The sequence below is a fragment of the Fukomys damarensis genome, unplaced genomic scaffold (genome assembly GCF_012274545.1).
Source record: "Fukomys damarensis isolate Sample0158 unplaced genomic scaffold, DMR_v1.0_HiC HiC_scaffold_8, whole genome shotgun sequence".
Lineage (NCBI taxonomy): Eukaryota > Metazoa > Chordata > Mammalia > Rodentia > Bathyergidae > Fukomys > Fukomys damarensis.
Genome location: NW_022900920.1, coordinates 15,718,030 through 15,739,144, shown reverse-complemented (window position 1 = coordinate 15,739,144; position 21,115 = coordinate 15,718,030). Strand labels below are relative to the sequence as shown.

The 21,115-nt window shown below is 43.2% G+C and overlaps 1 protein-coding gene across 1 annotated transcript in view; it reads left to right on the top strand.

The window, feature by feature from the left end:
* Btbd16 (BTB domain containing 16) overlaps nt 1-20,443 on the top strand; it is a 70,464-nt gene extending 50,021 nt beyond the window's left edge. Inside the window, exons 11-18 of the mRNA XM_010632744.3 lie at nt 1,381-1,472; nt 3,234-3,316; nt 5,544-5,621; nt 10,588-10,686; nt 12,200-12,388; nt 13,442-14,738; nt 18,963-19,163; nt 19,964-20,443. Of these exons, the coding sequence (XP_010631046.1) occupies nt 1,381-1,472; nt 3,234-3,316; nt 5,544-5,621; nt 10,588-10,686; nt 12,200-12,388; nt 13,442-13,510 (610 nt within the window). The 3' untranslated portion in view covers nt 13,511-14,738; nt 18,963-19,163; nt 19,964-20,443. The remainder of the gene's footprint in view (nt 1-1,380; nt 1,473-3,233; nt 3,317-5,543; nt 5,622-10,587; nt 10,687-12,199; nt 12,389-13,441; nt 14,739-18,962; nt 19,164-19,963) is intronic.
* Nucleotides 20,444-21,115: the final 672 nt, after the last annotated feature.

The window sequence follows — 21,115 nt, the reverse complement described above, 5'->3', positions numbered from 1 at the left end:
GACACAGCAAGTGTTATTTGTGATATTAAGACATCTGTTGTTAGAATACTTGCACTGCCCACACTTGCCCCAACTCCTCCTGTCCTGAGTGATGGAGGACTGGTTCCAAGATCAATAGCCCCACACACCACAATATCAACCGTCCTTTCTGTATGCTTCCTCAGTCCCCTCCAGAGACAGGCACATAGCAGCTTTTAATAAATACTCATCCGGTGGAACCAGAATGCATTCTCTTTATGCCCATCTCCTCTCTCACAACTCCATAGCACCCCTGACCCAGCAACTGGGACCACTGATTTGAAGAGGCTGAAGAATCCCAGGAAGTCCAAGAGCTCCTAGAAACTAATGGTGCTGGGTGGGTTGGCAGAGGTGGGACTCAGGCCAATGCACATCTGGTCCAGCTGGGACAGGAGTGATTTGGACTCTTGATTCATGAAAAAATAATCTGAAAGTCCCCTAGGCTGGTCTTGTGCAGGATCTGCCTTCCTTGCCTCCAGGAATGACTTTGCATTTCCAGAGGGACTTGGAAAGAGTATTCCCCATTGTCCCCATTTATGAAGATGACCATTTTATGAAGCAAATTATCTCAAAACAAGGAGGCCAGATAGGTGTCTGTATATGCATGGCCTTTAGAGGGCAATGCAATTTTTCCAATCATATCTGACCTTCAGCCTATGTGGAAATTATGTGGGGTTAGCATGACCCTAACTGTAGCAGAACTGAGAGTGAAGCCAGACAGTGAAACTAGCTGTCCACCCCTCCACCTTTCTTTTCCTTATGATACTATGAGAAAACTTTTAAAGAGCCTGATTTGACCACTTATTGCAAGGGTATCACCTGTAGAGGAGGAGTCAGATGTCCAGGGTTTAAATTCTGACTGATCCAGTGATACCTGTCATGTCTGCCTCACAGGAAATTTGTGAGACTCAAGGGAGAAAATATGGATTGGAATCCTTGGCAAATAACATGTATTCCCATCAGTCATACTATACAAATTTTTCTGGCACCATATTTATCTGTGCATAGTGGGTGATATGCAGGGGCATATAATCACTCATCTCATTACAGTCCTTGTAATATCTTTGACTTTATAAATGTCATTAAGTTGCCCCCCTCAAGATACCCAAGCACCATCTACTTCTGCTGTGATACCACTGGTCTCTATGGCATGGCTTTCCATGGCCCTAGTTCACTAATGAAAGGAGTTTTATTTTTTTTTCTTCCTTTCTTTTTTTTTTTGTGTGTGTGTGTGTGTGTGGTACCGGGGATTGAACTCAGGCCCTTGTGCTTGCAAGGCAGGCAGCAGAAACACTGTGCCAAATCCCCGGCCTGAAAGGAGCTTTCTGAAGGCCTTCTATTTTTCTTTGTGCCTCCGCTAAGCTTTTCCAAGGAGTGTTGCTTTCTGGACCGGGATATAGGACACTGCTGGATTCCTCTCTTCCTTTGCTTACGTCTGCACAACATCACCAGTGGTAAGTGCCACCCATGTGACTACATGTATGAGAAAATGTTTGGAGACCTGCCCTACCCTTCCACTACTCCCCAGAAGCTCCACCAGGTAGTTCAAAAGGAATCAGCTGAGATCTAGTTTGTGGCCTGCAGGAACACCACAGAGGATTCACTTCTAGGTCACTTGTTAGGCAGAAAATTAAATTAATTGAACGATTTGTCCCTGTCATTCATATTCTTCAAGTTCTTCTCTGGAAAAGGAAATCTGGATTTTTCTGTATTATAGATAGTATTCATCAACCAGATATTGGTTCTTTGGAAATGGTTGGTGAACGTTCTGCTCCAACTTTACTGCCTGTTTTTCAATGTGTAGCTAAGCCTGGCTCTGGCCTTCACACAGATCCCTGGGCTGCATGTAATCACATATCATAACATTCAACCTCTCTTTGGTCTCCAGTGTATTCCAGTTAATGATAATTATCCCAGCTTCCATTTCACATCACCTTTTATTGTGCATACGCGAAACAAATATAAAGCAAAGTGCAGGACCATGAGAAGAATTTACTGCAATTTATTGGATTCTGATTTGGCTGGATTTATGTGGTATGATGGACTTGAACATGCTTTCAATTCCCCTTTACTGCATATATGGGAACAATTTCCTGTAAACTAATATGATGTTTCCTTTCACGGTAACTATCAGGGACAAATTCTTTGATTGAATACATCTGAGAGACAAGTTGTTCAACTGCTCTGAAAACTCTAGGTCTGTGCCCTAGAGCCAGGCTTGTGTTCTCCTAACACCCTATCCTGGGCACAGAAGAGGGCAGCAGTGACTTGGAAGAGGAGTGGAATATTAGGGAATGTGTTGTGGGCAGGCTAAGAGGCCTTTGCTGAGATCTTTGCATGTGAAAGAACATTTTCAAAGCCATTTCTACTATCCCAAGTAGCCCTCCAACTCAGGGATGGTTGATGGAGCCCAGGGATTTTGTCCAAGTTGCCCATAGACACTCTAGTAACACTGAAAATCCCATTCCAAACCTTTTTGGCAGGATTACAGCCAGGGGCTGTGAGTATTTGGGCAGGAGGATCTGTACCTTAAGCACACCGTATGGATTCCCAGTGGGTCTGGGAAGGGAGATCTATAGGAAAGTGTGGGAAGAAAAATATAAAGAGACAGACTTTAACTGAACCAAGGCACAGCCTAAATATCTTTCCTTTTTCTTCCTAATATTTTTTGGCAATATTATCAGAATGGAAAGTGTGCGGTTGTTGATTGGTCAAAGCTGAACTCTGACAGCCTCTGACGGCTTCAGCTTTAACAGAGTTCCCCAGGTACCCTCCAGAGTTTGCTGGGAAGTGCTGGTTTTTTTGTTTGTTTGTTTGTTTGTTTGTTTTGTTTTGTTTTGTTGTTTTTTCAGAACTGTTGGTATTATATTTATTTTAAAATAATTGAAATTAAACTTAAAAGTATGGTATGCTTTTCAGATTTTCTACTGAAGTTGAAATAACCCTCCAATTTAGAGTACATTTGCTCATTCCTTTGGAAGTTTATTTATGTGAATTTAAAAGAGAATTAATTTGAAGTATGAAAGAAATTGACTCGTATACAACCATGGCAGCTCTGAGATGTCTTATTCCATTCTATCAATCAAATCTCAAACCTACCTTTTGTCTTCCAAGGCCTCTGACGTCTTCGTTTTACTTTCAGCAAGTGAGACTTTTTGCGGTTTTGTTATGAATAAAACTGTAAATATGTCTGTCCCCTTTCTGCTTCTCCCAAGTCAAGGATCTGGAGAAATTAAGGAACATTAACTTCTTCCCCACGTCCTGGCTCATCCGGGTCACAGCCAACCATTACCATTCGGTGAGTCGACTCTGAAAGGAAACAATTATCCAAATCCATTGCCTCTCTGACTGCTTTTTCTGGAGATGTGGCTCACATTTGATTCCTTTGGGCCTTTTTGAGGTCAGGACCTATCTGGATCCTCCTTCAGGGGAAGCAAGGAAAGCTGATCCTGAGAAGGGGAAGAGGGAGAGGTCCAGCCTTATAACCCAGATGTTTAGGGCATCTTCTTGTTGGTCTGGAGAACTGAATGGGTGAGGCGCTCCCTCCCCCCACCAAACGGAGTCCCTGCCAGACACAATGTATCATGTGCTTACTAGTGAAACGTTTTGAAATGCAGAGAGATAAAGAAAATACTCTCAGACCCACCACTCAAAGAAAGCGCTGTTATCATCTCATTGTATATATTAACTTTTAATTTAAAAAATATATAAAATAGCCAATTAATTTTCTTCTTTTTTATTTTTTTGGTACCGGGGATCGAACTCGGGTGCTTGCGCTTGTGAAGCAGCCGGAACCACTGAGCTAAATCCCCGGCCCTAAATTTACTTCTTAACACCATTTTTAATGGCTGTGAACTCTTCCACAAAGAGGATGTGACAGCCAGTTCTACTCTGTCATTCAAAAAATACGAAACATGTTTACTTTTTTAAAAAGTATTACAGTAAAAGACGTTGCCAAAAATGTTAGGATTACATGTTCAAAGCTAGAGGGAGTGTCTTGAGTGTCTCTAGAGAGCTTATTGGCAGTGTGTCTTTAACCATAATAAAATCTGTAATTTAAACAGTGTGTTTTATGATCACCTCTCCTTGATCGAACGTTTACAATTTTTGCCAAATAAAAACATCATGATGTGTCCCCATCCACCTTACTCACTGGATCTGACACAGTACAACTTCCGGCTCCTCCCCAAAGTCAAGATGACCATGAAAGCCATACGTTTTGAATCAGTTCAGAATATCGAAGCAGCCATGACCGTACAACTAAAGACACTCACAAAAGAGGACTTCCAGAACTTCTGAAAGCAGCGAGAGGGATGGGATACATGTGTTCAAAGCGAGAGGAAGTCTTTTGAGGGGGATTAATGGCAATGTATCTTTTACTAAATTGTTAAAAATTTAAACAGTTGCTATATTTTTTGTCACACCTCCCAGGATGTTTCTAATTGTTTACTTTTAAAATTGACATTAAGGGGAACATATTTTCACGTGATTGTCTATTTTACTACACTTTGAAGTATTTTTTATAGAAAATTCTTAGCAGTAGAAATGCTGGCACTAAAAGGAATGTGTGTTTTTGTTCTTAATACATATTAACAAATGTGAGAACCAACTTATTCTTTCCCCAGAAATAAATGAGCACCCCTCACTTTGTACATCCTAAACCGTGTAGAGCATTTTAATTTCAAATGACTTTTGTTAATCAAGAAAGGAACAACAGCATCTCATTTTGTCACACATTTCCTTTATTATAGTAAACATGAATATTTTTCCATGCAGCATGTTCTCCTTTGTGAATTGTCTATGCAAGCTATCATACTTCTTAAGTGTTTCCAATCATGCATTTTTGAGATGAAACAGGACAGTGTTTGAGTTCTGCAGATGCATGAGTCACTTGTTAACATTCATCAAGCTTAACAAACACCTATTGTACTGTGTCATCCAGCGCTCCCAGCTCAGGGCTTCCTGCACATTAGACAATGAATCCCTGGAACTGTGCTTCTCTGCAGCACAACTCAGAACTACGCTATAACAGAACAGCGAAGGGACAGCCTTTGTGGCTGACACCGCAGAAAGTCCTCCAACTCCCTCTTCCGGCCTTCTGACCCTGCCCACCTCCTTTCTTTTGCCCCCTGATGCCGCTACCATCCTGCCAGTATCTGCTCCCTCCACTCCCAGCCTTCACCATGAAGCCTGCTGTATGGGGCCTTGCTTGTTCTTGACTTATGACTGTATTCTTTCTTTGCCTCATGATTGGTCATGATTGTATTCCCCTAGTAGAACTTTTCAGGTACTTTTCTTTGCTCCTTTCTACGTGTTTTGAAAGCACTGAGCACGGTACCTGGTACATAGTAGGTTTTCAATAAATGCTTGTTGATCAGATGAACAGCTGAATGTAGGATCTGGAGAGCAACCTCTCCTCCCAGTACTATGGGGGAGGGGATTCAGGGGCCAACCCTGGGAGATTACAAGAGGGACTTCCTTCTATGCCTTGGGTTATTGGTAAGCTGTGTGCGTTTCCCTTTTAGCTGGAGAATGGAGGAGACATGATCCGCCTGAAAGATCTACTCACCCAGGGAGTGAGGTTTGGGCTGCTCTTTAACAAGGTACTGAAAATGACCCAAACAAAGGGAAAAACTCTCTCCCATTTCTTCTGTGCCTGATGAAGAGTGCCTGTGGGGCAACCCATGATCACTCTTCACTGTGATACTCACAAGACATGTGTTTGGGACAGGCCGTTCTATAGTCTAATGTGTGTGCCCCAGATTTTCTCATCAACTCTTCTAGTTTTCTCAGGATGAAAAGTAAAACCAGGAAAGACCTGGGAAAACTATGATGGTTCAATCACCATATTCCTCACAAACATCAACAGCTCCTAACTGGCTTGATGAGCCTCTGCTCCATATGCAGGGTGAAGGTTTCAGAAGGAGTTCATTCTGGGCAGCTCTTCTGCTGGATCTGAGACTCAAACAGCAGTGGATCATAGACGGAGCTCCAGTGCAGAGCATCTCAGCATTCAGTCCTGGGGAGTGTCTGGGCTTGGTGGCTGTCTTAGATCCCTTATGATAGGCACAATTCTCCAAGACATTGATGCTCTCTTTAACTTCTTTGAAGGCACCCAACACAGTGCTAATCTCAAAACAATTCGTGTTTGAGGGCTCAGGATCCTGAATCTATCATTTGAGAGACTGTGTGGGTCAGCCCTCTAGGTGCAGAAATGCATCTCAGTAGGTAGACTATACAGTGTGGGACCAGGGTTTGTTGCACATACCGTGAATATGAAGAGTCTCTTAGGCCTATCAAATTGAAACAAAGTTCTGTGAAAGGTCTGCAGACCACACGTCATCTAAGAATATGCCTAACTCATTCTTTTCCTCAAGGACGAATATGCAGAGTAAATAATATTGCCACTACTAAGTATCAACTCCTAACTATACTGTTAGTAGTAGTGTCCTAACCTGCTATATTAGTCAGTTTTCCTATCACTGGAACATAATACTCAATACCACGACTTAAAAGAAGAGAGGTGTAATTTAGCTCATGTTTTAGGGAGGCTCCATCCAAGGCAAGCTCCAAGGCAAAAACTTCATGGTAGAACAGTGTGGTGGAGAAAATGCTGACTTCATGGCAGTCAGGAACAGTGCCAGAGAGGAACAGGTGAGGGACCAGATATACTTACTACCCAAAGTCATGTCTCTGTGACTCATCCAGACACCCAGGAGCATGCTTTATTAATCCTCTAGGCTAGTGATGGAGAATTTTTTAAAGACTGAGAGCCCAAACTGCAACCCAAATCCACTTATTTATCACAAACTGCCAACACTGCAATTAAACTTGAATACTGAGGTTTTAGTTTAGAAAAAAACAAACTTACACATTATCATCTTTTATCTTAAAAGAAAAACACAATAACAGAGCTTTCGATGATGTAACGGCTTTTTTATTGAAAGATAAAAATTTGCACTTGGAGTGCTTTTGCACAATTAATGTGATATTTGCTGTTGTGTGCAGGAGGATAGGTTGTCAAACCTGTGCTCACAGTTCGTTAGTTTGTATCAGATTTGATACAATTCAAAGCTGAAAACAGCTGCTCAGAAGCATAAGATGATTCAAACAAAGTAAGAAAAGCAATCCCAAGTGCATTCTTTGACTTAAAAGTACCTGGCAGAGAACTCCACACTTCAAGGATTTCATTTTCAGCACTACCTACTGTGCTGTCCTTTGTCATCCTTCACATGCTATCCTGTCTATCTTCTCAAGGGTTGCACAAAGGTCATAGAATGTTTTTTCCAGATAGAGCTTTCTTGAAATTCCAATAACTTGATTTCTAGATTTCTAAAATCTAACCAGTTTAAGCAGGAAAGATCAAGTTCCTCAAATCTGGCTTTATCTGAAGAAGAAAGAAAGAACAAGGTTGGTTCCATCTTTCGGAAGTGTAAAAATTGGTTAATAAAATTCTCTTTTGCAGCTGCTGCAATGCTAGCGAACTCCTTGTAGATTTCCTGATGGCCTGTAGGATTGTCTGCAAATGTTGCAGAATTTTCTAAATGTATTTTTAGATTTGGAAAATATTTCAGATGCCCACTTTCAACGTCTCTTTCAAAAACTTGTTTACTCTCAAATATTTTGATATCACAAAAATCCTTTCTGTAGTTTTCCCTACACCTTATAGGTTTTTTGTTCAGTATATTGAAGAGTAGTGTAAAATCTGTAGAGCAAACAAAAAAAAAAAAACCATGAGGTTGCTAAGCCAGGCCATATCGGTGAGCTGTGGATAGTCCTGCCCCTTTGCATTCATAGGCATCCTAATTTCATCCAAGCAGGCTACAAATCTCTCAAGGATTTGTCTTCTGCTCAGCCACCGGACATTATTAAAGAAATTAGTTAAGAATTATATAAAGAATTATGCTGGGTCTGAACCTCATCAAATAGTACTTGAAACTGTCAAAAATATATTCTAGAGGACAAGCCATGATGTAATTCACCATTTTTGTGACATCTTTGAGGATATTGTCTAATCTTTTTTCTGTTTTTTCTGGCACAAAGAGCTTCTTGGTATATCATACAATGAAACTGAATGACTGGATGTTTTGCTTCTTTAACAAAGCATTGTGTGAAGCCAGTTGTTACCCCACCATGCGAGATGATCCATCTCTAGTAACTGAAACCACTTTTTCTGGTCTTATGTCTGTGACAAAAAAAAAAAAAAAAGAAAGAAAAAGAAAGAAAGAAAGAAAATCATCACAGCTGTGTAGATGTCTGTCCCTTGTTCTTCAAGGCAAAGACACTAGTTTCACCAGCTCTTCTATCCTCATGTCATCAACAGCGTAGTGCAAAATTACTGCTAGCCTTGAGTGATTATTTATATCTGTGCTTTCATCCGAGCACATGGAGTAACTGGCTGCCTTTTGTAAGTCAGTGGTGAGCTGCTGCGCTTGCCATGCACAGGACGTGGTCTTTAACGGTATTTCTGCTAAGTGGCATCTCAGAGATGTGCTGCATAATTTTATCCTTGTTTGAGAAATCATGAAAAAGGGAATCACTCCCAGACAACATGGCCATTTTGATAAAATCCCCTACAGAGAGGGGCCATGTTTTGCTATGCACAGTGAAATTTGAAAACTGGCAGCTGACAGATGATTTGTTTTAGAAAGATGCAAAAGCTAAGATAGTGGGGATTGTATTTTCTCAGTTTCCCTTCAGATGCTTTCCTTTCAGTTTCACCAAATTCAGCAACAGTTTTGTGCCTATTGCCAAAATATCATCTGACCCTTGATGTGTGACCCACAACACTTTCACTATGCAAAATACATAACACTTTCTCATTGCATTCAATAACTCCCCATGACTCTTTCCAGGCCTCTTAGAATGACTTTCCACTATCTGTTTTCAGTTGCACTTTTCTTGCTGTCATGTGTTGGTGTTCAAGAGTCTAGAAAAACACAGAATGTTTAAAAAAATGAAGCACTCAATACAGATCTATTTCGATACTAAAAATAGTTAGCACTATTAGGTAACACTAAAGAATTGAATATTCCCTGCATCAGCAATCTATGGCAGGGATTCGCTGGGCTTCCTCTTGAATTTGCTGACCAACAGTACAAGGGGTCAATGGCCCACTGACCACCAGCTTTTGGCTTGCTCTGAAAACAGCAACTGAGTACATTTTCTACCTTATGGGGGCTTCTGCTAAAATCACAGCCAGTTCAAACAAATATATATATCCTTGCTCTTGTTTTCATAAATTCTTCACAAACAAGGAAATATGACTCTCCAGATTCACATGTGCCCAGGGGGACAGCACACCATTAAAAAAATCTCAGTATCCTAATTAGAACATCTCTTTGCTAACTCTTAGATATTAAATTTCACTTTTTCATAAGAAAACTCAAAGCTAAAATCTTGTGTTAATAAAAATGAATGTATTAAAATGCACAGCCAGTACAAGCGTGTGTGTGTGTGTGTGTGCGTGCACACGTGTGTGTGTGTATTATATCCTTGGCTGCACACCAACTGGACACAAAATCTTGGAGGAGTCACAGCTCGTGAGTCGTGTCATGACATCATCATCTGGTGCTGCTACTCCTTTCCAAGCATGTACATGGCCCCTGTGTGTGCTGTTATTGGGCGCTTGGCTGCTGGGCTGATGCTGGGTGACTTGGCTCGTGTGCTGACAGAGAGGGCTCTGCATGCCCACTGCAGCATTTGGTGCCATAGATTTGCCAGCACTGTGCTAGGCATTTCTTGGTCCACTAAAGTTGACAAATCAGGATCAAGGGTCACACCTGCCAAAAATTGAAGTCACTACAACTTTGCTTTTCCTACAGTTTCTAGGATAAGATGGTTATTGCATCTTCTCTTTTAAATCAGTTATCAAATGAATCACTTTTATCGTCAGTAGAATTTGTTTTGCTATGTTCTATTCAATCTAAATACTGAGGAGTTTTCCTCTTCACTTTGTTGTTTCTATTTTCCAATGCAGGAATATACCACTCATTCAAAGATGGTTTCTATATATGGGTTCTTCTTTGAGTTAAAAGTGTGTGTGTGTGTGTGTGCGTGCACACACGTGTGTGTGTATTATATCCTTGGCTGCACACCAACTGGACACAAAATCTTGGAGGAGTCACAGCTCGTGAGTCGTGTCATGACATCATCATCTGGTGCTGCTACTCCTTTCCAAGCATGTACATGGCCCCTGTGTGTGCTGTTATTGGGCGCTTGGCTGCTGGGCTGATGCTGGGTGACTTGGCTCGTGTGCTGACAGAGAGGGCTCTGCATGCCCACTGCAGCATTTGGTGCCATAGATTTGCCAGCACTGTGCTAGGCATTTCTTGGTCCACTAAAGTTGACAAATCAGGATCAAGGGTCACACCTGCCAAAAATTGAAGTCACTACAACTTTGCTTTTCCTACAGTTTCTAGGATAAGATGGTTATTGCATCTTCTCTTTTAAATCAGTTATCAAATGAATCACTTTTATCGTCAGTAGAATTTGTTTTGCTATGTTCTATTCAATCTAAATACTGAGGAGTTTTCCTCTTCACTTTGTTGTTTCTATTTTCCAATGCAGGAATATACCACTCATTCAAAGATGGTTTCTATATATGGGTTCTTCTTTGAGTTAAAAGGAACCAAACATGACACTACCTCTTACAGTTTTTACATGCAGGTAAGAAGGACGGAACAAAGAAAAAGTATGTCTCTGAAACAGATATTTAGATTCAATTAACTCTTTGAGTTAATAACTGATTAATAATCAATTCGTAATTTGTAAGAACTGTGTTATAAGTGCTATTTACACATATATGTGCTGTCATTTCACTTTTACAACCACCATTGGAGGTAGGCATTGGTAGCTGATAAGGACCTCAACACCGAGTGACTTTGTGTTCATGAGGCCTCTATGGATAAACAGTGGTTTAATTCCAGTCTTATGACTTCACATCTGGCACCCAATTAATCTTGTTTGTATAGATGGGTGACATTTTGTAGATGGTCATTCTTCTATGGAGGCAATGCATAGTGCCCACATGTTAGACAAGGGGTGAGCCTCTTTAGAGTGATATAACAGGGTGGTGGATGGGACACTTGAGAAGTCAGAAGTGTGGATGACTTCAGGGCAGCAATGGAGTTGCTGTCAGACTGCCTGGCAAACTGCATGACCTCGGCAGATTCCATGAACATGTCCTCTTTGCAATGGGGACAGTAACAGGACCCACTTCACTGGGTGATTGTGAGAATTAATCCTGTCTGTTTCTGCAAAAGGTTTGAAACAGGCCTGACACAGAAACACTATATGCTTGCTTTTTGTTTCATCTTCGTTTGGTGCTGAGGATTAACCCCATGACCTTGTGCATGTTTCTGCTCTACCACTGACCCGTGGCCCAAGGCTAACGCTATCATGTTGGCTGATGGTGGTGATATTGCTGACAATCTCACTGACAGCTATGATGAAGAATCGTTGTGCTCCACTTAAAATTTTCTTAGAAGTCTCTCTTCTGCAAACTGTGGTCTCCCTGGGAAACCATATGGTATTCATCTTTTTTAGGACCATGGCCATCCTCTGTACCTGAAACCTAAGGGAGCTTTCAAAACTGTTGAATGGGTAAACGAATGCATAACCAAGTGATGAAACCTGAGTTTTAGTTCCAGCTTTGTCACTACCTTCAAAGGGGCAAAAGAGAATTAATATGTGTTATGCGCATGTACAAACTCCCCTCAACAAATATAATCATTATGTATTTCCACTGCCTTCTAATGCACCCCAGAACAAGCCATTTATTTTCCTTGGGCCTCCATGCTTGGTTGCCTGTCATTCAGGTGTCCCCCACAGAATAGGTTTTACTGTATGAGAGAGAGGAATTACATAATAGTATTTATCAAAAAGCGCATGTACACTTTGAGTTGACATTTTTGTCCTAGCAACGAAATGAAAGTGAGGCTTGACTTGATGTTTTCCTGGGTTGGCCAAACCCCAGTCCACTAGCTGTTGACCGTGTGCAGTAAAATCTCAAATGGAAGTGGACTCAGCGGTGGCCCTCAGGAAGTGATGGCATTAGGGAAATAGCCTCTTGCTGCCTGTGCACAGGAGACAGAAAGGACTGTGCCAGGTGCTGGGTTTTATTAACTCTGGGCACCCCAGCCGCAGTTCCCGTTGGGGTGGATCACCACTCTCTTTGCAGAGAATAAGACACACAGACTTGGAGTCTCCCTCTGCAATCTGTGAGCGCAGCACTGTCAGCCTGAGAGCAGAGCGCCTGGTGAAGTACGAGATCAGAGCCCATGCCCTGGTGAATGGTAGGTGGCAGGAGTTCAGTACCAACCAGATCACACAGAAGTTTGGGTTCGTCAAGCCACACTGCAAAAGCCATGTAAGCATTCATCTTTGTCTCTGTCTTTTCTTTTCTTTTTTCCTTTTTTGTTCCTTTTCTCCCTCAGTTCCTTTTGAGAACCCCTGGATTCAAATTGCAAAGAGGAGCTTGCTCAGTTTCTTAAGGATTATTATGGCTTTGAAATGTACTAAAAAGAAACTTTCTAGAATGAAAAACTGGGATATTGATAACTATAACCCAAATTATACTGCCTAATGAGATACACATCTGATCCATTTTATAAATGTCAAAGGGGTGTGTGTGTGTGTGTGTGTGCGTGTGTGTGTGTGTGTGTGTTTTAGCGGGCTTACTGAGGTATATTTTGCTACCAGCACCTCCATCGACACCTGTAGGAAACCCATCACTTCCCTTCAGTCCATGGCCTGGGCCACCTGCCCTGCCTCAGTTCATCAAGGAAGACTGAGCATAATGACCTTAGGGTTGGCACCAGCACCCAGGCAGATTCATACCAGGCCTGGCTTCTCACAGCCAAATCCCAAAATGGCCAGAGAGCCCAGGAGAAACTCTGGGCTGTGAGTTCAAGGATGTCTAGGGCCTTCCTAGGTGCCCTGCAGGGAAAGGGACTGTACCATAGACCAGTGAGCCCTTCTCAGCCTTGACACCTGGGCCCTGAAACACTCCTGCTGGATCATCTCCCAGATCACCAGAGCAAGTGCTTTCTGGAGAGGCCTGGGTTACTATGTTCTTGAGTGTTCACAGCTTACTTCTTCTGATGTCAGAAGTCGAAATAGCAGTTTCCTTGGGGAAGTGAGGGGAGAGACTGGGATAAGCCCAAGAAGGACAGTGAAGGCGTCTTCTAAGGGCTGGAAATGGCCTTCACTGTGTTCTGGTGGTGTCTGTCTCCTGTGAAGATGCTCAAACTGCACCCTTGACATTTGTGTTCCTTATTGTATTGAAATTATGCCTCATTTTTAAAAAGTTTATTTAATAACCCCCATAGGCAAGTCTGAAGTACGACCAGGGTTGAGAACCACCAAGACATAACTTGTGTTCTCAACTTACAAGTCCCATCGGTTTTGTTTTGCATTTTAGGTCTTGAAAGTCCAAAGTGTGGGCGTTCCAATCTATGCAAGCTTTGTAATTATCTTCCCAGTATCCTGACAGTTTTCAGAAGAATCTATGGGATGTTCTCCTACCAATCTGCATAAAAGGAAATAAAATGACATCAAAAGAAGAACTGCACGGTTACTGTACTAGTTAACAATGGTCTTATTAGAAATTTTGTCCACATTTTGTCTCGCTTGAAGAGGGAAGGTGCCACAGCCACGAGTCCACTGGCCATCCTTGACCCCAAAGCACCCTGAGCCCAGCCCCTCGGGAGGTTGTAGGTGACAACACCTGCAAATCAACAGGCTCCATCTGGGAGCTTCAGTATTTCCCTTCTGCTACAGCTGCACCTGGTACACAGAACCACACCCCCAGCTATTGCCCCTGGCAGCTGTGACAGCCAGAACAAGAGGTAAGAAGGGAAGGAAGCAACTGTAAGGCACAGAGTGACTTATTTTATCTATCATCCCACTTAGGCACTGGACACACACACAGTGCTCAACCTCCCAGAGGCAGGGCTATTTCTATGTCTGCCCCTGGGAGAGTGAGGTGTGTGTGTTCATACAAGGCTTTTTGCAGTGTCCTAGCTGTGGACCTGTCGGTTTCCATTCCCCACATGGCCCACTGGAAAGAGGTGGGATCTCACCTGTCATCTGTGCAAACGACATGTGAGTCATGGCTCTGCTACAGGCCAGCTGCCTGTGCTGGTCTTGGGACATCTCACTGGATTCTGACCGGGGAAGTGGGAAGCTGTGAGCGTGGTCTCGCTGAGGAGGTGGCCTGGAAGAGAGCCTGGAAACATAAGCAGTGTCCTTGGGGAGGAGGAGTGGGAAATGGACACAAAGTGAGGGCCACACAGCTGAGAGAAAGTTGTTTCCAGCCGCAGGGCTCCTGGACTGAATGTGCATCAGAATCAACCTGGAGTTCATGCAAATGCAGGCCCTGGGCCAAGCCCACAGAGACTGAGTGTGCAGTCTGAGAAACACACAGGAGTGTGCACTTTACCTGGCTTCCCAAGGGATCCTGATGCAGAAAGTCTGGGGCTCACACCCAGAAAGGACCCTGATGTGAAAACGGATTCCACAGCAGGGCTTCTGTCTGTGCCACACACATCCAGTCACTGTTCTCACCCAGTGCCGAAAACTCAGCCACAAACCTGTGAGTCTATTTCACCACAGCTGAAATAGCTGATTGAGAACAACAATAGCAACAAGAAAAAGAAAAAGAAATTTCCTAGACTGTTGAATAAACAAAACCTCAAATAATGAGTCATCTTCTGCAGGTGAACTATTTTCTGTATTTCTGAAAATTCACCCCTTTCCACTAGAGGGCGGGCTCTATCTCAAAAATGGGAACTACTGTAGGTTTCCAAAGGCTGAAATCTGAAATCTGAAGAACTCATCTCCCTGCCAGGGTTTTCCTTGCTTAGGTTTGAAAGTGAAACCCATACATCCCAAGTGGGGTTGTATATTCAGTGTACACAGCCCCTGGTATATGTCTTGAAACAAAAAAATTTTAAGATCTTTAGAAGCTCTTCTTACAAGTGAGAGATTCTTAGACTAGAATTTTAGACCCACAGTCCGTGCCCAAGCAGTGGTCACAAGCACTGAACAAGGTAATGACTTATCTGCCATGTTCCTAACTTCTTTCTGTCTGCTTTTCCCATCACTCACCTCCTGGCCAACCTCCCACCTCCTTTTCGCTAGCCGAGTTGACCCAGAATCCCCTCTGTGCACAGCAGCACTTGAGTTACAGTTGGATTGACCTGAGTTTGAGTCCTAGCTGTGCCTCAGGTCCTTCTCCTCCTTGGGGCCTTTAGCCTGTTATGCAACCTAAGGAGGTTGGACTGATGCAGAATATGATGCAGGAGATGAAATATGAAAATATTTTATCTCCCAACCTGTTAGATGTCTGATATGGCAAGCTTGTGTTCTCTAAAAATCAAAGAAAGAATTTTAGGAACAATGAGAGCTCCTGAGAGGCAGGAGGGGTCCCGAATGGATAGCCAGAGAGCCCACTTTACAAGGGAGTTTTATAGAGCCAAACACACGTGGGTACAACATAGGTTACAGCTATGATCACCCAATAAGGTTATTAATACAGTTGCTTAGGTAATAGTGGTCCAATCGGGAAACAAGTCATGTAACTAGTATGGATGGAAAGAACAAAGACTTCTTCCAGGAGATAATGGGTGTGGAGGTGACTGGGGTGACTGATGTCTATCTAGACTTCATTAGGCCTGGTGTTTGTCCTTTTAGAAAGTATGCATTTAGTCTTTATCTTGAGGCCTGATCTCCGGCAAATGTGTCTCTGGCCACAGTGATGATGTATTTTTACCTTTGCCTTGACTCTCTCGAGGGCCTAGCCCTATCTGACTACCTGTAATAGTTCTAACTAACTTAGCTGTCTGTAATAGGACCAGGGGCTCTCTGCAGGCCTTTCTAGCTGCAGGCCTCAGATCCTCTGATTCTGTGGGTGAAGAGCAAAAGTGAGTGGTTCAGCCTGTGAACCAGGAAGAGGTAGCCCAAGGGGAGTGAACTGATTCATTTTCTGACGAACTGGGTTCATCAGAATGAGAATGCTTTAAGGAGAGTAAGAAAGACACTTCTGTGCTCCCCACTTTTTGGAGGTTTTTACATCCTGGAGACCACTGTGTCTTACGAGGAGAAAGGATGTTCTTGCCCTTGAAAGCCTAGGATGGGAAGGAGAGTGCTGGGCTTACAAGTTCTTTGGGAGAGGGGTGGGTCTTTAGGGGCCACGGGGAGTTCCAGATTGCCCCCACTTTAAAAAGATCTGGAGGCAGCCCTAGCCAAGACAACTTTCTGTGATGATGGAAATGACCCATACTGCCTGGCCAATATGGTAACCTCTAGCCAGGTAAGGCCATTAAGTGATTGAAATGTGACCAGTGCAACAGAGAAATTGTTTTTTTTAATTTAGTTCATCTTATTGTATCTAAATTTAAATAGTTGTAAGTGCAAGGAAAAGGAACAGGACAGCACAGTGCTCACCATGGAACAAGGACTGGTCCTTTCTGATTCTGCAGGCTGTCCAAGATCTGACCTCTCAGCCTCTCCCCATGTCTTGGACGAGTGGAACATCAGTGGCCAGGCTGAGAACTCTGGACATTTCAAATCTCTGTCTATACCACTGGGATAAGGCCACCTCCTAGGGCCAGGGAGAAGCTGTGCTGGAGAAAAGAAGGTTCCAAGGCCAGGGAAGTGGAGTTCAGCTCTGTATTGATGGTACCATCCTTACTCTGCTCCTTCTACTTGTGCTACTTGAATTCAAATACATTGAAATTACATATGATTTAAAACTTTATTCTGTCACACTAGCCACATTGCAAGTGCTCAGTGGCCACACATGACCGCGGCTTCCATATGGGAAGGGCAGATAAAAGACTAGAAGCCATCACTTCTCCTTGTAACTTTGAGCTTCATGAATTTGAATGAGTCATTTAACCTCTGTGTGCTCATTGCTGGACTTGATTCTTTCCACAGATCATTGAAAGCTACAGCAGGGCACCAAGTTTCAAGTTAGGGTTGCAAAGGTGAGCAAAAGACAGCCTCTGCCATCAGGGAGCCAAAGTTCAGGGAAGGACAGTTGTTAATGGAATGATTACATTAAAAGATGCAGAGCTTTGAGAGTGTAAAGCAAAGAAATTTGAACTAGACCCTCGTAGGGAGTTTGAAGCCCATTGAGGGCCCTTCCCAGGGAAAATAATGCTTAAGCCAAGATCTGAAGTGGAAGAGGGAATTAGGACAGCCGTAGGTGAGGATGTAAAGAACTCAAAACCCTTACACTCTGCTGGTGAGAATGTGAGATAGTGCTGCTACTTTGAAAAACTGGTGGTTCCAGGGTAGAAGGAAAGAAATATATAGGTAGAAGACAAGGCAAACCCTGAGTTTAACATTGTACTTTAAAGAAAAACTGCAGTTTCAGAATACAAATTATCCAAGTGCCTTTTTCCCTTCCAGAAAACCTACTCCAAAGAAATCCCTAAGGGTCTCGAGGAGACAACAAGCCTATAAATTGGGTCTTGGGCTCATGTTTTTCACCTATACTTTGCTTTTCCTCCCACAGACTTCCCTCTTCAAGGAAGCAACCCATTAAGTGAGCAGCAGACCTGTAAACTTCAAGCACAGTCAAATGGTGCTTAGCCCACCAAATGGGTAGCCTGACAGTAGGAGTGCATATCCTAGCTCACTCATCTTAAAGATGCCCCTAAGAGCACATAAAAATTCCTAACCCCCGACCACAATGCAGCCAGCTCATTCTAGGAGCACTCACACTGTGCTGTGTACTTCTTTCTGCTTAATTCATGTCCATAGGCCTCTCACTGAGGTGCCTTGAGAATTCATTTTATGTGATAGGAGTCCACCAATCTACAACCTACCCTGTGGGTGGGATGAGTTGAAGCCACCATCTCCTCTTTGGGGAACCTCCCCAAACTCCTCTGGTGACAGTTCCTCAAATAATTAAACATAGAATTGCCTTGCAATCCAGCAATTCACACTTAGGTAGGTACCTGAAGGGAATGAAAACAGGTCCACTCAGAAACTTGTATGTGAATGTTCATAGTAGCAATACTTATAAGAGCCAAAATGTACAAACAATCAAACGTCCATTAAAGGATAAATGGTTGCACAAAATGTGTTCTATCCATACAGTACAATGGAGTAGCATTCCACCTTAAACATAAATAATGGTATGCAAGGCCTGGGTTTGGTCTCCAGGACAAAAAAAAAAAAAAAAAACAGAGAAGAGAAGAAGAAAGGAAAGGAGAGGAAAGAGGAAGAGAGAGGAGGGGAGAGAAGAGGAGGAAAGAGGAGGGGAGAGGAGAGGAGACTGTTTCATGAAACATGGATGAGCTCTGGGAATATTAAACTAAATGAAAGAAATTGGTCACAAAAACCATATATGATTCCATTATAAGAAATATTCAGAGGAGTCCAGGGATTTAGTTCAGTGGTTCTGCTGCCTGCCTTTCAAGTGCAAGGTCCCGAGTTTGATCCCTGGTAAAAAAAAAAAAAAAAATCCAGAGGAAGTATATCTACAGGCTGAAAGATTAGAGGTTGTGTTCAGGTCTGAAGGAGACAGGGAAGGGGCAAGAGCTAAAGGGCACAGGGTTTCTGTTTGATGTGATGAAAATGTTATAAATTATGATAATGGTCTCATAATTCTGAATATGCTGATGACCACTGATCCATACACTTGAATGGGTGAGCTGCATGATATGTGAATTCTACTTTAATGAAGCTATTGATGGGAGGAAAAGAATGTGGGTGCTAGGGAGAGGGTTCCAGCCCAGAGGACAACACATGCAGGAGAAGTTGGTGCCTTCCAAGCACAAACCAGAAGGTCCACCTGGCCAGAGCCAACAAGGTCCTTGGCTGGAGATGCAGGAGAATAGGACCTCAGAGGCCCTGGTGGACATTATTAGAGTCTGTTCTATGTCCTCTTGAGTCTGAGCTGACCCTGGGCTTGCTTTGTCCTCTGGAAGTCCTGTGACTGCACAAGGCCTACTTGAGGCTGAGAGGCCACGTGGAGGAGAACCAAGTACCCCAGCCCAACCCCTGCTCCATCTGCCAGATGTGTGAACCAGACCATCTGGAACTTCCATCGCAGGCTCCGCCCATGAAATACGCCCTCTGAAGTGATTTCCAAGAAACCCCAAGACCGACTTCTGCCAATGCTCAGATTTGTAAGAGATAATTCATTGTTGTTTTAAGTCACTAAGTTTTGGGGTAGTTACCTAGCAGGAGATAATCGAAATACACACTCCCCCTTTTTAAAAATGGGATCTCACAGTATTGCCTGGGCTGGTCTCAAGGGATCTTCCTGCCTCAGGCTCCTAAGAGGCTGGAACTACAGGTGCGAACTACTATGCCTGGCGGAAATACATACCCTTTTGATTCAGCAAACTCACTTTGGGAATTATATTAATAAAAACAAAATCCAGAGAAGAGCCAAGGATTTATTTACAATGACGTTCCTTGCAGCATTGTTTATAGGACGCAACACCAGCATGATTTTGTCACTGTACTTTTATTGGTTGGTCATGGTTTTGTCCCACCTCATGCCCACCTTGTAATTTTCCACTGGGCCTTATAGTTTTGTCCCACTTTGTACCCACCTCACCTCATGGCCTTGCAGTATAAAACACCTTTGAAAAGTGGGGTGGGCAGGAAGGCCATTTTCCGATCCCCCTCTGTCTCTCTTAGAAGCTATCTTTCTCTGAATAATTTTTTCTTACTCTTAAAAAAAAAGTTATTATTGAAGTACTCTTAGCGTTATTGTGTCCAGAATATAGTATAATGTTAGTTGGAAAAAGAAAACAATTTTTAGAGCATGTAAATATGAACCATTTAGACATGCATTTTCATGTGAAATGTATGTGTCCCAAGGCTTGAGCAACTTCAATTAGAAATTGTAAAATTGCTTTCTAAATTGGACCTGACTTCTGTTCCTATCTGCACTGAGGAGTTTTTGTGCTTCTTTAAGGCCCAGTCATTTCCTGCCAGCCTAACCACTGCCGCCATTGGTGAAGAAGGCCCTCCCCCTGATGCATGTAATTCAGACGTGAGTGAAAGCAAAAGTGGCTTCAGCGTTTATTTCACATCTCAGAATCTCTTGGTTTCTCAGCCTCCCAGAGACATTTTTCCCTAACCCATTTCTCATCCAACCAAAGGGGCCTGATTGCTCTTGGGCTCTGTGGGGGAGAGGGAAGCTCACAGTGCATCATCATGAATAGCAGCCAGAAGCTAGGCTTGGGAATTTGGATGTGAAGGCAGCTGGGAGGAGGGCCTGTCATGAGTGTACCAGAAAGGGCCCAGAGAGGCTGAGCACAGTGATTAACTTTTCTTTAATCTCTGCCTCCCTGAACAGCGCAGCAATTGCCTGCTTCCCCCAACAAGCTCGGCATGAGTCACTTGATGTCTTACTAGAGGCGGGGTATGTTTTATTTTAGGCAGGTGCAAGTGCTCATTCGCCTGCCCTTAAGGCACCCAGGAAATACATAACACCTGCTGGCACCTCCAACAGCAACTCAAGGTGGGATCAACTGTCCCTTAGTTCAAACAAATGGAGGTTAACCTGAGTAGGTTTTTTGGCTGGTTGGGTGCCAAAGAGATAACTCTCCATTTCTTTCCCCTTTTCCCGGCTGTTGGATCAAGGATACAGGGCATATCCCTGGGTAACAGGAGGGTTATTAACTCATGGGTTAATTGAGGAAATCATTGACCAAACCACATGTGAGTGTGCTGGGCAAGCAACCCTTGGAGTGCCATAAAGGCTGGCACAGAGAGGAAAAAGTGGACCCTGCTGTGCCTGCCTGGCTCTTTCTTCTAATGTGGGTCACTTCTTGAACTGGGACAGCCTGCAGGTGCTCCTTTTGTGCTTAAACAAACACTAAGCTCCTACCCCTTGGAAGAAGGCAGCAGGAACAAAGTCCTGCCTGGCATGTTGGAGGAGCAGCACACATAAAGGAAGAGGGTGGCAGGCTTTTCTGAGCTGCTGTGCTTTGCCCTCCTCTATTGTACGATCTGTAAAGTTAAGTTAGGAATGGAGAGCTCTGCAGTCTATCCTTGCTTCTTCACCACTTTCTAGCTAGATGACTCTTAGCAAATTGCCTAATTTCTCTGAGCCTCAGTTTCT